This window comes from Herpailurus yagouaroundi, unplaced genomic scaffold (assembly GCF_014898765.1).
Source record: "Herpailurus yagouaroundi ecotype Mexico unplaced genomic scaffold, PumYag 184, whole genome shotgun sequence".
NCBI lineage: Eukaryota > Metazoa > Chordata > Mammalia > Carnivora > Felidae > Herpailurus > Herpailurus yagouaroundi.
Genome location: NW_024412415.1, coordinates 29287885 through 29302458, shown reverse-complemented (window position 1 = coordinate 29302458; position 14574 = coordinate 29287885). Strand labels below are relative to the sequence as shown.

General features: G+C 44.4%; 1 protein-coding gene across 3 annotated transcripts in view; it reads right to left on the bottom strand.

Moving 5' to 3' along the window:
* The window catches only part of SNX1 (sorting nexin 1), a 42681-nt gene that overhangs the window by 2046 nt on the left and 26061 nt on the right, over positions 1–14574 (bottom strand). For 2 of the 3 annotated variants that reach the window (XM_040492936.1, XM_040492935.1), the window contains exons 5-15: positions 13508–13551; positions 11395–11536; positions 10341–10419; positions 9819–9894; positions 6845–6958; positions 6565–6658; positions 5128–5333; positions 2236–2379; positions 1583–1663; positions 1047–1118; positions 14–449 (exon numbers count right to left, since the gene is read on the bottom strand). In XM_040492936.1, the coding sequence (XP_040348870.1) occupies positions 399–449; positions 1047–1118; positions 1583–1663; positions 2236–2379; positions 5128–5333; positions 6565–6658; positions 6845–6958; positions 9819–9894; positions 10341–10419; positions 11395–11536; positions 13508–13551 (1103 nt within the window). In that variant the 3' untranslated portion in view covers positions 14–398. Of the gene's footprint in view, positions 1–13; positions 450–1046; positions 1119–1582; positions 1664–2235; positions 2380–5127; positions 5334–6564; positions 6659–6844; positions 6959–9818; positions 9895–10340; positions 10420–11394; positions 11537–13507; positions 13552–14574 lie in introns of those variants that run through there. The other variant, XM_040492937.1, reaches the window with a different exon arrangement.

Genomic DNA, 14574 nt, shown 5'->3' with positions numbered 1-14574 from the left:
ATTCCGAGTCACGTGACCTGATTTTAAAATATTTTATTACATAATCTTTTCATGGCACCATCAGGAGTAACAGAAAACGTTATTCCCAGTTCCTAACCACATCCTGAAAAATATACATTTGTATTTATATATTTATATCAATACTCCACCCCTATCCCCTAACTCCACCACCTAGTGTAGGTCTTTTGCTTAAAGCAAGAAACTATTCTCTCAGGTAAGAAAATATATATGGAAGCTAAATGAAGTAATGGTTAGAATGGGCACAGGTTGGTCGTGGGGGCAGGGAAGAAGGGATAAAGTCCAGGCTAGGCAGGATGCATCACTGGAGTCCGGCGGAGGTGGAGAACAGTGTATAAAAAGGCAGCGTCAGGCAGGTGGGCTCTGGTGTCCTTGGTCCATTAGGAGATGGCCTTTGCCTCAGGAAGGAAGGCTTCCCAGTACTTTGCCAGCTGCAAAGAAGTGGGGACAATAAGCAAGTGCCCCCACCTAGTGGCAGAGACTGAGCCTGGGAGGGGAGCAAGCACAGTGCCACGCACTCCCCCGTGGTCTCAGCCACCCAAAGGGAGGCCAGAGCTGAGGCCAAGCTGAGGAAATGGCTAGGCTGAGAGTGGACCCTGGGACAGATTGGCCAGGCAGCCAATCTTACCCCTCTTCAGAGGAAGCATCAAGTACAAGGGAAATCTCTAAAGACAGTCCTGCTTCTGCCCTGGAGGAAGTATCCCTGTGGGGGCTACAGCTTTGCCCAGCTCAGTTAGCTCCTCACAATGGGATCCACTGTTCAATACAATGATTGGGTCTCAGCCTTAAGAGGGTTAGGTGGTACCACGGGGGGTTACAGGGAGAGGTAGGGTTTGTCCTTAAAAACTAACTTATTGTAGGATTAGGGCTACAATATCCTGCTTGGCAAAAGACCCTATTAGATTCTCCATGTTAGAGCAATACAGCCAGCCCAGCCCATCCCATCCCATCCCATCACCAAAGCCCCAGGTAGGCAGCTGGCCTCTGGAGGAGGCATAGAGAATGAAAGTCATGCATAACTTACATACCTGCTGCTGTGAATACAGGAGTGTCTCAAGGTACTTGATCACGTGGTTTTTAAAGTCCTTGGATTTTTCTTTCTATAGGAGACAGGATTCTAGACTGATCATCCAGACAGTTGCTCCTACCCCTCTTGATGGGATGGAGTTTATTGCTGACCAAGGCCAAACACAGCCCCAGAAACTATAGCTAGCAGCTGGAATAGCTGTAATTTCCAGCCAAATGGCTTCTGCCAAGGACTTACAAGGCTTTCTTGCATGGTGGGCAGGGGATGGGAGGTGGAGGAAGACAGGAGAAAGAAAAGGGAACCAGAGGACACAGGAAAGTTGCAAGCTTTAACTTCTCTGGTCCAGCAACAAGTGTAGGACAGCCACTCTGCCTCAGAACATAAATGTGAACACACACACACACGGCCACGTCTGTTCACAGCTACCAGGTCACTGGCACTTTCATCGGTCTCCCTACTCAATAGACTTGAACAAAACCAACACCACCACTAAACAAGGCACTGCACACTTGTGAGAAGTAGGATATTCTATCTCACCTCAAACCGTATCACTTCTTTTCGGACCACAGTTGAAATCCTTTCAAAGTCCCTTTCATACTGAGTCACCCGAGACTCCCACTGGGAAGAAAGGGAACAGAAAGGATCACTTAATATTATGGTATCATTACTGAGTCTTTACCTTTGGACAGCAATTCTACATGTGAGACCTCAGTTGGTCATTATGTCTGTTTGCCCCTCTGGGTAAGATTAGAAACCATATGGACATTCAGTGTGTAAGTCTAAGTCTAGGTGAAAGCCATCTGGCTGGAAAAGAGATGCTGTGTACTCCAGGCCAGGCCTGGTCTCAAAGTTCTGGCACCCCAAAGCCCCTGGTTCAGGTACCCACCACAAAGGCTGGGAGTTCCAGAGAACTGAATTCAGTTGTTGCCATACTGAATCGCCTTGGCAGTTTTTCACAGACCCACCCACGACCCCTCCTGCAGAGGATCTGATTTGTTAAGTCTGGGTGGAATGGGAAGAGAGGAAAAGGGCCAGGCCTCAAAGCAAGCCTGGACTCATTCTCAGAGGCTTCCCCAGCAGCCACAGTCCTTTAGACTCAATCGGCTCTCTCACCTGCTGTGGGGTTTCAAGCATCTGGGTGGGATGGGACCCGGGCTCATGCAGGAGCCAGTCTGCCCTGTGTGCCTCACCTCTAAGATCTCATCCTTGGCCTGCTGCAATTTGTCAGGCTTGTTGGCCCAAAGCAGCCGAGCCTCAGCCTCCCGCTTCTTCTGCAGCGTCGCCTGAGCATCCTGCCAGCGCTGCCACGTCTTCATACGCTGGTCGAAGGCAGCCTGTGGGGGTGGGGGTTAGGGAAGAGCACAACCAGCCCTTCAGGAGCTCCCCTGGCTCTGCCTGGGGTAGGGCTTGGGGGGCAGGGGGACTCTCTCCCAGCAGCTGTGCTAGAGAAGGACTGACCAAGGGCAGGTTCTGCAGCCGTGTGTTAGTGCCCAGCTGGAAGCTTCACATCAAAAAGCACAAGCTTGGGTAAGACTCCTCTCCAAGCCTCCAGTGGGGTGGTGCCATGCTGCTTCATGCTACTTCCAAGGTTGGATGGCTGGGAGCACAGCAGGTGGCCTGATGCCAGTGCCCAGTTCTATGGCTTCTGAACTGCCTCCCTCAGATTAGTCTCTGGGTCTACATACTTTTCCTGATCTCCTGCCTGCCATGTGCCAGGAACTAAGAATACAGTGGGGAATGAAACACGTGGTTCTACTTTTATGGAGCTTGTTAGAGGTTGACATATATTAATAATTGCAAATAAATAATTACAAGTATGCAGAGTACAGAGTAAACAAGCAGAAGATCTATCTCAAAATATCAAACTTGGAGACCTAGCTTAGTCTGGGAGATATACCAGGGAAGCCAACCTAAGGAAGCAACCTTAAAATTAACACATCCAAATAGTATACAGGATTAGCTTAACAAGTCTTTAACTAAATACTTGAAGCTACCATGGGGACACACACGGCTTCCATCCCATCCATACATTCAACTGATAAATCAAGGCCCCCAAGAAGCTCCCCAACGTCCACTTGCTGGTTTTCCCAGTTTCCAGTTCTTTTCTCTTTTTTAAGATTTTTATTTTTATTTATTTTATTTTTAATTTTATTATAATTTTTAAGTAGGCTCCACCTCCAGCGTGGAGCCCAATGTGAGGCTTGAACTCATGACCCTGAGATCAAGACCTGAGCTGAGATAAAAAATCAGGTGCTTAACTGACTGAACCACCCAGGCACCCCTAAAGATTTTTATTTTAAGTAATCTCTATACCCGTCGTGGGGCTCGAACCCACAGCCCTGAAATCAAGAGTTGCATGCTCTACCGACTGAGCCAGCCAGGCAACCCATCCCCTCACCGTTTCCAGTCCCTCGATCACATTTCCAGAGGACAGTTATTGGCGTAACCAAGCCATCCACCACCCCCACTGGCTTAGTAGCTTCAAGAGGCAGCCTGGATGAGAGATCTGTACCTGGGGTCAGCCTCCCAGCCCTGCTCCAATTTGCTGTCTGCAGAAGTTTTCTGGATGTTTTCTAGGTCTCCTTAGGGCAGGCCTTTGCCAAAGTTTGAACCTTAGGGAGTGAAATGCCACCAAATTCACCTTCCCCAGCGTTGACTGTCACTGCTGTTCACTTGCAATTTCTAAGCAGCTCTCAATGTCAAAGTATAGGTAAAGGGTAACCTCGTAAGACTCAAGCCTAACCCTCTGGGCTAAGGGTGGTACAGTTCCAGGTTCAGGGAAGAGCATAAAACAAATATCTGCTCATCTCCCCAGCCCATCACCCTCTCACGATTATGAAGAGGGCAGGTTAAGGGTCTCTAAGAAAAGCCCAGCTTGCAGTTCTGCACTCAAGCATGTTGCCTCAGTCCCTACATGGAGCTCTAGGCTGGGGCTCTCTCATGCCTGGGGGGTCACATCCAAGAGCTGTGCTCTCCTGAGGCTGCAAACGATACCCCTCTCTGAAACTTTCCCAGAGAGGGCCCTTCCCTAAGGTAGTGCTCCAGCCTTCATAGTCTGACCAGTTCTACAAATTCCAAAGCAGGTTATTTTTCCAGCCTCTTATCACTCTGGAGTTAGCAGCAAACCAAACAGCTGAGGGAGACAATGAACGACCTCACAGGCTTTATTGAGCGACTCTGCCACAGAGGAAATGAGAGCCCTGGGAGCAGCTTGGTTCTTGACAACACAGGGGCTCCCTGGTCGGGAGATGCTGGGGATGGGGAGTGAGTGTGGCTCTGTTCCAACTCAGAGGCTCATCCTGGTCCCAAGCTGGAGAAGGGGCAGATTCAGTCCCTTATAAGGCAGGCACCAGGATCCCTCTTGGCTCTTTCCTCTGTCTCAGGGAGACCATGCGAGAGCTAGTATCACTGCCCAATGAAGCTGCCTCGGCTGCTCTAAAAATGGGAAACCAGACTGCCCCAGTTACCAGGAGAAGAGGTGAGGTGCTTGATCTGAGAGGTAGGCTGCAGTGTTGTTATCAGTGTGGTCAGCACAGCACACAAAGGACTCTGGTGACAAGCTCTCTCAGCCCTGTGGCCACACTCCTCCATGCAATGCCAAGACGATTCCGTGTAGTTACCTGACTGCCCACATTAGAGGGACAAGTGGAAGCCAGTAAGAGCTCTTACGAAAGGCAAAGCCGCCGCTTACTGTTAAGGAGGCAAAGACCAAAGAACTGAGGAGTCATTGCTCCAGGGGGCCAAGACAGCAGGTCTGTAATAAGCCTCATTTGAAGAAAGGAGCATAGAGGACTGTGTGCAGCTGTAGCAATAAGGAGGGGCCTACCTGAAAATTCAAGAGTAGTCTTTTCTCCAAATGCATTTTAAAAACTGGCTATAAGGCCTCAAAAATGACATAGTGATAACTAGCTAAAAGTTAAAATGGATTTTTTGGTTCACAAGATACCTTCTCTCTTGAGAGTAGAAAAAAGTTACACCTACTTTCAGCTATAATGGATGAAAATTTCTTGGGAAGGGGAAAAGGAAAACAAAGGCAAATTAAATAAAGGGGAGGAAAAAGAGGAAAGCAAACAGAAGCTTACACGGACTATGGCCAGGAGACGAATGTAGTCACTCAGGAGCTCAGCAAGAAGGAAGAAGTCATTGTTGGCCTGTTCCTGGTGAAGCTGCTCAATTTTTTCTTCCACCTCAGCCAGCTGGGAGAGTGCCCGTGACAGTGCTGTGTTGTCCTCAGAGCTCCCAAGCATGGCTAGACTCTTTGCAAACTGGGCTGTGTTCAGTGCGAGCTCTGGAAGGAGGAAGACAGCAGAGGCCTCTTATCTCAAAACGAAAAGGGACAAGTCAGCTGGCATTGCATGGCATGCCTTAGAAATGCTGCCTTCTGCATATCTAACAACTGTGGGCTCTGCAACCCAGTCACTTACACCACAGCCAACTGTACTTAGAAAAGTGAGGGGAGTGCAGTGTGGTCACACGAGCAGGGAGAGACATCTGCTGTTCTAAGTTTCACCAAGTTAAGGCCTAGCCTACTTGGAAGCAGCAGCTTCAATATTCCTGGAGAACTAGGGGCCAGTTAATACAAACAGGCCAAAGGAATGATTCTAATTTTTATGTTAAAGCTCATTGTTAGTCTATTTGCACGAGAGTGAATGTACGTGCACATTGCATAGTCTTACATGTCCTAAAGCAGGACAAACTTTTTTTCTAGGAAGGGCTAGATGATTTAAGCCTATGGATCACATATCGGCCTCACTTTCTTTTTTCACTCATCCCTTTAAAAATGTAAAAGTCATTCCTAGCTCACAGCAACAGGCCTAGGGCTAGGTGTGGCCCATGGGCTGGGCCATATTTTGCCAATGCTCACAATGGCTTCATTGTAACAGTTTTCTGCTTGTTTTGATTTCTGTTTATTACCATGTTTGTTTGTTTATTTAAGTAAGATTCATGCCCAGTGTGGAGCCCAATATCGGGCTTGAACTTATCACCCTGAGATCAAGACCTGAGCTGAAATCAAGAGTTGGATGCTTAACTGACTGAGCCACCTAGGTACCCCTGATTATTACCATGTTTAAGGCAGAGAAGGAAAGCATTCAAACTTGGCAAATTTTACTAGCTCTTAGACAAATCTCACCAAAGAAAGGTGAAGAAAGGTTAGGAGACATATATAGTTTCCCTGAATTTACATATTGTCCATTTGACCATGTAGCTAAAGTATGTGACATCACTTTGGATATAAGCCACCAATTCAAATCATACCAACTGAAGTCCATGTCCCACGTGAAGCTGTATGTGAGGCAGTTCCCCTGCACCCCTCCCAACTAGAAGGCACAATGCTCACAGTGGCTGAGTCATGTTTCCTGCCAGGAGGTGCAGGGCGTATCTTTTTGATGAGAACATCAAGGACCAGGTGGGCTGAGAATTTCAACTTGAATGGCTGACAGGGTTGGGAACAGCATGCCCTCCCACCTATAGCTCACCGGAGACATCTCCAGCTCCGAGTGCATTTCCGAGGTTGTTACCTTTTCTATGATTCACCAGAGTTTCTACAACAGCATGCAGCTTCCGTAAGCGCTGCTCTTCACACTCTACTTCCTGGAGCTTCTCCTCAAACCACTGAAACACACAAGTCCAGATCTTCAATAGAGGGGAATCCTATAGGCATACAGCACAGGGTTTCCTTAAGGGACTGAATTACCTTAAAAGATAAGTCTCTAATCTGAGAAATGTCAGGATTTCTCAGGGCTTCTGACCCATAAGACTGAGGGGGCAGGGGAAGCCGAGAGGCACAGGGCTACTCACAATGTCTGATTCATTCATCTTGATGGTCATTTTGCTGACTGCGTCCGTGGCTTTGTTGAACATCTTGAGGAGACCAGCGCCACTCAATGTCTGGGTACCCACGGCGCGTGGCAGCTACAAGACCAAGAAGGCGGGGATGGCAAGTTATCTTCTGCCCCTATTTTAGGTTCAGAAGAATTAGTATCCATCAGATGGCATGCTCAAAACTTGCCAAACAATTATTTGAAATGTAGACTGTTGTTTTCAAAGGCAGTTAGACACATCTGTAACTAGCACATATAGAAAGAAAAAAAAAATCAAAGGACTATGTTTAACATAATAACAAAATTTTCATTTTGAGATAGGGTACAGAAAGAAAATACAGTAAGATTGTTATGTAGCCAGGTGATCTCATGTTGAGATGGTCTGCTATCCCAGGCATGAACTGCTTAAATACCAAACATGCTTTTGTTAAAAGTTACGAGATCCTTTGGATAAGCATACTCTACACACAGCTGGACTTAAGGTCTTGAGAGGCTCTAAAGTTGTGCTGTGATTCCATTTGAACAAAGGTCTAAGGACAGGAGCATTATTTACTCAGATTGGGGTTACTTTTAGGGATGATCTTGTTAAGCCAACCATGCCAAACATTTAGAAACAATTTGGTTGGTTCAGTCTAACCACTTCTTTCCTAAAGTATGAAAAGAATGCTAAAGAATCTACAGTAAATATATTATACGACAGTGAAAAATTAGATTTTAGTGCTCAGGACGGTTAGTCAAGTAATTCTCAACTTGGGGCCATTTTGATACGTAGGGGACATTTGGCCGTGTCTGTAGATAATTCTGGTTGTTAAAACTGGGGTGGAGAGGGGCACCTGGGTGGCGCAGTCGATTAAGCGTCCGACTTCAGCCAGGTTACGATCTCGCGGTCCGTGAGTTCAAGCCCCGCGTCAGGCTCTGGGCTGATGGCTCAGAGCCTGGAGCCTGTTTCCGATTCTGTCTCCCTCTCTCTCTGCCCCTCCCCTGTTCATGCTCTGTCTCTCACTGTCCCAAAAATAAATAAACGTTGAAAAAAAAAAAAATTAAAAAAAAAAACAAAAAAAAAAAACAAACTGGGGTGGAGATGCTACTGGCATCTGGTGGATAGAGGCCAGGGATGCTACTAAACTTACAACACACAAGGCAGCTCTCTACAACAAAGAATGATCCAGCCCAAAGTGTCAATAGTGCTGTTGTCAATAAACCCTGTTTTAGGGGTATGAGGGAGGGATGAGGGGGTAAAAGGGAAAAATGGATACAGGAACCCCAGAGGAGGAATGAAAATCACTAAGTAAAGAAATTTTAATTAAAAAGTTTCATTTGGGGGGGGAAACCACATATAGCTAGTACCATTTTCTTCATTAACATAATTCACACTGTATGTAAATTAAGTAAAAATTAACAAGTAAAAACACGGGGGCACCTGGGTGGCTCAGTCAGTTAAGTACCTGACTCTTGGTTTCGACTCAGGTCATGACCTCATGGTTCCTAAGTTCAAGCCCTGCATAGGGCTTTACGTTGATGGTGTGAAGCCTGCTTGGGATTGTCTCTCTCCCTCTCTCTGCCCTTCTCTCTCGCTTGCTCTGTCTCTCTCTCAAAATAAATAAATAAAAACTTAAAAAAATAGTTAAAAAAATAAATAAAAGTAAAAACAAAATGAAAAAATAAATACAAAATGAGAGTCCTATCCTGTCACTTATTTCCTTCTACTTTTCTTTCATATGGGATACAACATCGTTTGATTCCAGTGTTGCTTTTGATCTTTACTGACTAACATGTTCCTATAGCTCTATACCTGCTGTTTCAAGTTTCACATTTTATTTCATTTTTTAAGTTTATTTATTTTCAGAGAGAGAGAGGGAGGGAGGGGCAGAGAGAGGGAGAATCCTAAGTAGGCTCCATGATGTCAGTGCGGAGCCCCATGTGGGGCTTGATCCCACCAACCATGAGATCGTGACCTAAGTCAATATCAAGAGTTGGATGCTTAACCAACTGAGCTACCCAGGTGCACCAAGTTTCACTTACTATTATTATTATTTTTTTTAAGTAAGCCCTACACCTGACATGGGGCTCAAACTCACGACCCCTCAGATCAAGAGTCACATGATCCACCAAGTGAGCCAGCCAGGAGTCCCATGTAATTCTTATAATATAGATTTCCAATGAATATATATGAACGCTTCTGTATACTTTTGTTTTATGATGAGAATAAAGTATTTGCTGTATTGATATATAATACTTAATTCTTCAATTATTAGCAATTGGGCCATCTCCAGTTTTTCACAATCATGAATAGCCTATGCATAGCCTGCAAAACAGACGGTCTACTTGAATCAACACTTTTGCTATATGGCAGTTCTGTGGTCGGTGGTAATTGGTTTTGACTTAATGCCCCCCAGCTCCTTGCACAAAATAAGCATTCAATTTGAGCCAAGTCATAACCTATGAAAGACATACAAAGGACTTGCCAAACAGATCACTGTGTTGTTCCAGTAAAACACCAGGGTGCAGTCTGACTCCTGAAACCAGTTGCTTTTAGGGTGCCTAGGTGGCTGTCAGTTAAGTGATCAACTTCGGCTCAGGTCATGATCTCACAGTTCGTGAATTCGAGCCCCACGTCAGGCTCTGTGCTGACAACTCAGAGCCTGGCGCCTACTTCGGATTCTGTGCCTCCCTCTCTTTCTGCCCTTCTCCTGCTTGCACTCTGTCTCTCTCTCTCAAAAATAAATAAACATTAAAAAAATTAAAAATAAAATATAATAAAATAAAATAAAACCCGTTGCTTTTGACTACAGGCAGAACTTTTATTTCAAAGGCTGAAAACTACCTGTCATTCTTGAGGGCTTACAAATTAAAACACAGTCTTATACTAGGTTAAATGCATATTGAATGAACTAGTTTCATTTCACTAGAGGCAGGTATAAATTATGAAATTCAGTATGTACAATACTAACCTCTTCTTTTTCTAAGAACTCCCTGACATCAGGATCCTGTAACATGGTAGGATGATTCACAATCCTCTGAAGGTACCTACAGGGTATAAGCAGTTATCTGGTTAGTCAACCTGGCCTCACAAGGTTTTGGGTGTCAAGCGTATGTCTTTCATTACTTTAAAATGTGCTCAGATAAGGCACTTAAGTATGACTCTGCTAATAAGCACAAATTCATGTTCTTCACATTTCCAAAGAGAGAAGAAAAGTAACTGCTCGGAAAGAGACCTCAGAGCCAATTATATCTGACTGCAAAAGAGAATATCATTGTCTGCTCACTTAGGGTGAGGAAAGAAAAGAAGATGGTCTGTTCCTAAGGTGGGAAGGTCAGAGACAAAGGAAAGGTTAGAGAGCTAAGAGAGGTGTGAATCTTTAATTCAGTCAAGTCTCATCTCTACTAACTCAAGTGAATGTTTCATAATTAAGTCTGTTTCAGCTTTTCACTTGTTCTTATGTTACTCAGGAAAATGGATGTATGGCATTTACCTTTCTAGAGCGGCCCTCCGTTTTTCAAGAAATTCTGCAGAAGAGGAATCTTCCTTCCCAACTTTTACTTTTGTCATTCCTGGAATGGAATTTAAAAAGTAAAAATAACTGTAAATCATCATGAATTAAAAAACAAAACAAGGGGCGCCTGGGTGGCGCAGTCGGTTAAGCGTCCGACTTCAGCCAGGTCACGATCTCACGGTCTGTGAGTTCGAGCCCCGCGTCAGGCTCTGGGCTGATGGCTCGGAGCCTGGAGCCTGTTTCCGATTCTGCATCTCCCTCTCTCTCTCTGCCCCTCCCCCGTTCATGCTCTGTCTCTCTCTGTCCCAAAAATAAATAAAACGTTGAAAAAAAAAAATTAAAAAAAAAAAAACAAAAAAAACAAAACAAAACAAAACAAACACCTGTGAGAAAGCCCACAAAAGGAAAGGCAATGAGAACAGCATTACCAAAAACAACCAGAGGCCACTTCTACACCCCTACGTTGCGAGGAGACATGAACAAAAGATTCTTTACATGAGAATCATTTTTTGAACTAGTCTCAAAGTGCTGAAGGTTCTCAACTCTGGGACTTGCAGAATATTATATGTTTTCTAAAAGGGCCACAGGACTCTAAGTCTAGATGAACAAACATCAACTGATGGCAATGGGAAGGTTCCTCAGCTCCCCCAAACCTCCATCCAATTTAGTACATTTCAATCTGGAGGAATTAGGAATCATTTAAGACTCCTGATACCAATATAAACTCAAACACCACACGTGCATGCACGCGCGCGCGCGCACACACACACACACACACACACACACACACACACACACACACACACAGCTGTGAAAGCTCAAAGCATAGCCTCCTACTGCACCCAAGGAAAGAGTACATGTCAAAACATGCTATTTCTCTAGGCCTCATGTGATTTACAGGAAAACATTGGAAATATTTCTTTCCTAACCATAAGATTCCACAGTTAAGTATTCTCATATACTAAGTAGAAAGTATACTGCAGAAAGAACACAAAGGAAAAAATCCAGGCAGAATTAAAGACCACATGCTTACCTATTAGGCTTTTCTCGGGTGGAGGAGGGACAATAAAGCCATTCTGAGAATGTTTCTCCGATAGCTTCTCGTAAAGACCCAGAAAGTCACTAAATCTTCTTTTCACCACAAACTGTTTACTCCTGAACATTGGTAGGCTCGTCTTGGGGACAGAAAAAACACAAGGCGATATCATTTCAAATAGAAGATGAGTATCTGTAAAGTCATCTGGCTGATGTGAAAGGAGTTTACTTCCCAGATCCCTGTCCTTTAGCCACCTGGCAAATAACTTTCTCCAAGGCTAAGATTCTTAAACCTTCTGAACTACAGTCTCCTCTGTCAGGAAGTCTACAGAGCCCTTCTCAGGATAAGAATATTAAATGCATAAAACAAAATGTACAGCGTTACAAAGGCAACTAATTAAATTCAAATCCAGTTCTACTTCCAGGTTGAGAACACTTGTTCTAAAAGGAAACAGAGGGGGGCGCCTGGGTGGCTCAGTCGGCTAAGCGTCCGACTTCAGCTCAGGTCATGATCTCACGGTCCGTGAGTTCGAGCCCCGCGTCGGGCTCTGTGCTGACAGCTTAGAGCCTGGAGCCTGTTTCGGATTCTGTGTCTCCCTCTCTCTCTGACCCTCCCCTGTTCATGCTCTGTCTCTGTCTCAAAAATAAATAAACGCTAAAAAAATTTTAAAAATAAAATAAAATAAAATAAAAGGAAACAGAGGTTGAAGTCTAGTTTAAAGAGGAAATCTATGGTCACCTACAACCCATTCATCTTGCACTGCCTTATTAAGGGTATTTGCCGCTGGAAACAAAGCAGTGAAACAAAAGACAGACTAGAGGGGGGAGGATCAGGTGAAATATCTACACTGTAGACACTTTAAACTCTAAAGTGTCACAGGATCTAGAACTCACAGGGGGCAGGCCAACAAGTAGTAGTAAGACAATATAAAGGAAACTTCTAGCAAAAAAGACGAGGCCTATATCATAATGACAGATCATTTAATACTCACCAGGTAGGCAAAATCTAAGGAGGCTGTCCTTGCCAGTTGTTAGCAGGGGAGTATATCAATGGGAACTTTTACACACATGCCAGTGGGAGTATAAATTGGTACAAAGACTTTTTTAAAAGTTTGTATTAAAAAAAAGCAGAAACAAAAACAAAAGTTTATATTCCTTTTCCTCAACATCTGCTCTATCTAGTACCCTGGGGGACTCCTCCTGTTTTTATACACTCTAGAGAAACTCTTCTACGTGTGCACTAAGAGACATGTGCAAGAAAGGTCGTGGTTCATAATTACAGAAACTGGAAACATGCCAAATATTCACAACAGGAAAACAGATAAATATATTATGCTATAATCACACAATGGACTAACTACAGCTACACACAACACGGATGGGTCTGAGAAACAATGCTAGTAAAGAAAGCGCTATTTTCAGCATGATGCCGTTTTTATGAAACTTAAGGACAAAGCAAAACAGCATATTGTTTAGAGATACATATGTGAACAATTTTTATAAAGGAAATGAGAGACAACTCAGGAGAGTGGTTGTCCTTAAGGTGTGAGGCAGGGGATATGACAGGGAGAAACACGCAGGCAGATTCAATGGTACTCATCTTAAGACTGGTGGTAGGTTCGGGGCTTCATTTTTTATGCTTCATAACCTGCATACAACATTGTGTAAGTTTTGTATGCATTAATGTTATATAAAAAAGGAAGACCAGACCTGAGGGGTAAAAGGGCAGGGAAAGTATTAAAAGAAGTTCCACACAGGAAACCTCATAAGAACTGACAATTTTTAAACAGATGACATAGTTTGGGGCAATCCACCAAACTAGTTCTAAGCCACAAAGTTCCTACAAAGGACGGGAAAAATGTCAGAGATACCACATGTCTTAATAAAACTTACAAAGTTTCACACTGAAGTGTTAGCTCTCTGGAAGAAAAGTGGAAAGGCTCAGATGAGATTACCAAAGGGATGCAGGCTTGCTCCATCTTGAGTAAACTTGAAGGAGGATGTTGGCAAAGAAACTAAGGAAATACCCAGAAATAATCTGAATGATGACCTTCTTGGTATAAACACCCAAGTCTATTAAGTTGGTTACCAGCTGGGTCGCTTGGACTCACCTGTGTTGTAACTTTGTAGGCTACATAGGCATTCATACCATCCCCTGTGGGAAAATAAGAAAGCGTGAGAGGAGTATTCTGCAAACTAAAGCAGTGCTGATCTTGCTAATATCTAACCAGGAATCATAAACCACAGGGGCCCTGTATAAGAAGAGACACTTGTTTCATCTCCAAGCTTTATAAACTATCCTACAATCTCCTACTTTGCCTTAAGGTCTTTGCGGCACATATCATGCCCCCACGGATGCTGGCGGGGTCCCAGGTTGAGTTAAACAAGAGAGTCAGCCCCCTGTTCCAAGGCCAGGCTCCATTTATACCCTTCACAAAGCAGCACTGGATACTGACAATCCATCGGTTGTTACCATGCCAATATTTGGGCTGGTTACACACATCTGTCTAAAATCAAACAATTCTCTTGCTGTATAAAGCAGGAGGAGAAGGAAGCAACTGATGTAAAAGGAAACAAGCAGTTCTACCCTAAGCTAGCTCTGGGCTCGGTTTGCTCTTTCAGAAATACTGTCACGGACCCCTCCACTGGTGCTGGGGGACACTGACCTCTCTCATCTAGCATGTTCATCCAGAGCAAAGGACCTGGCAGGAAGACGCTTCGGCTGCCTGATGTCACACAAATCTCTTTCCTGGAGGAATTATTTTTCTGAAAAAGCCTTTGACTGTTAAATAATTTGGGATTCAAGCAATTGTTTTTCTCTGTGGTAGTGTTCTGACCTAGACCACTTAGGGACATAAAGGCACCATTGACTCCCTGAGCAGTGAAAAGACATACAGTGGACTCTGACAAAGCTCCAGGGCTAGAATGTGGTGTTTTGGGTTGGTTTTGTTCCCTTCTTCCCCCACTCAATTCTTCCTCACACCAAACAGAAAAACCTAGGTCAACAATTACTAGGTGCTTATGATTCTGAACTGGTCCTGGGAGAGGGCCCAGGGGAAGAAGGTGCAGTACTGGATCGGCAGGGCACATACAGCAGGCAACCTGGTTTCAATGAGACGGCTAGGAATGCCTGTTTTTAAAAAGTACATAGAGAAGTTGGAGATTATACAGGAAGGAA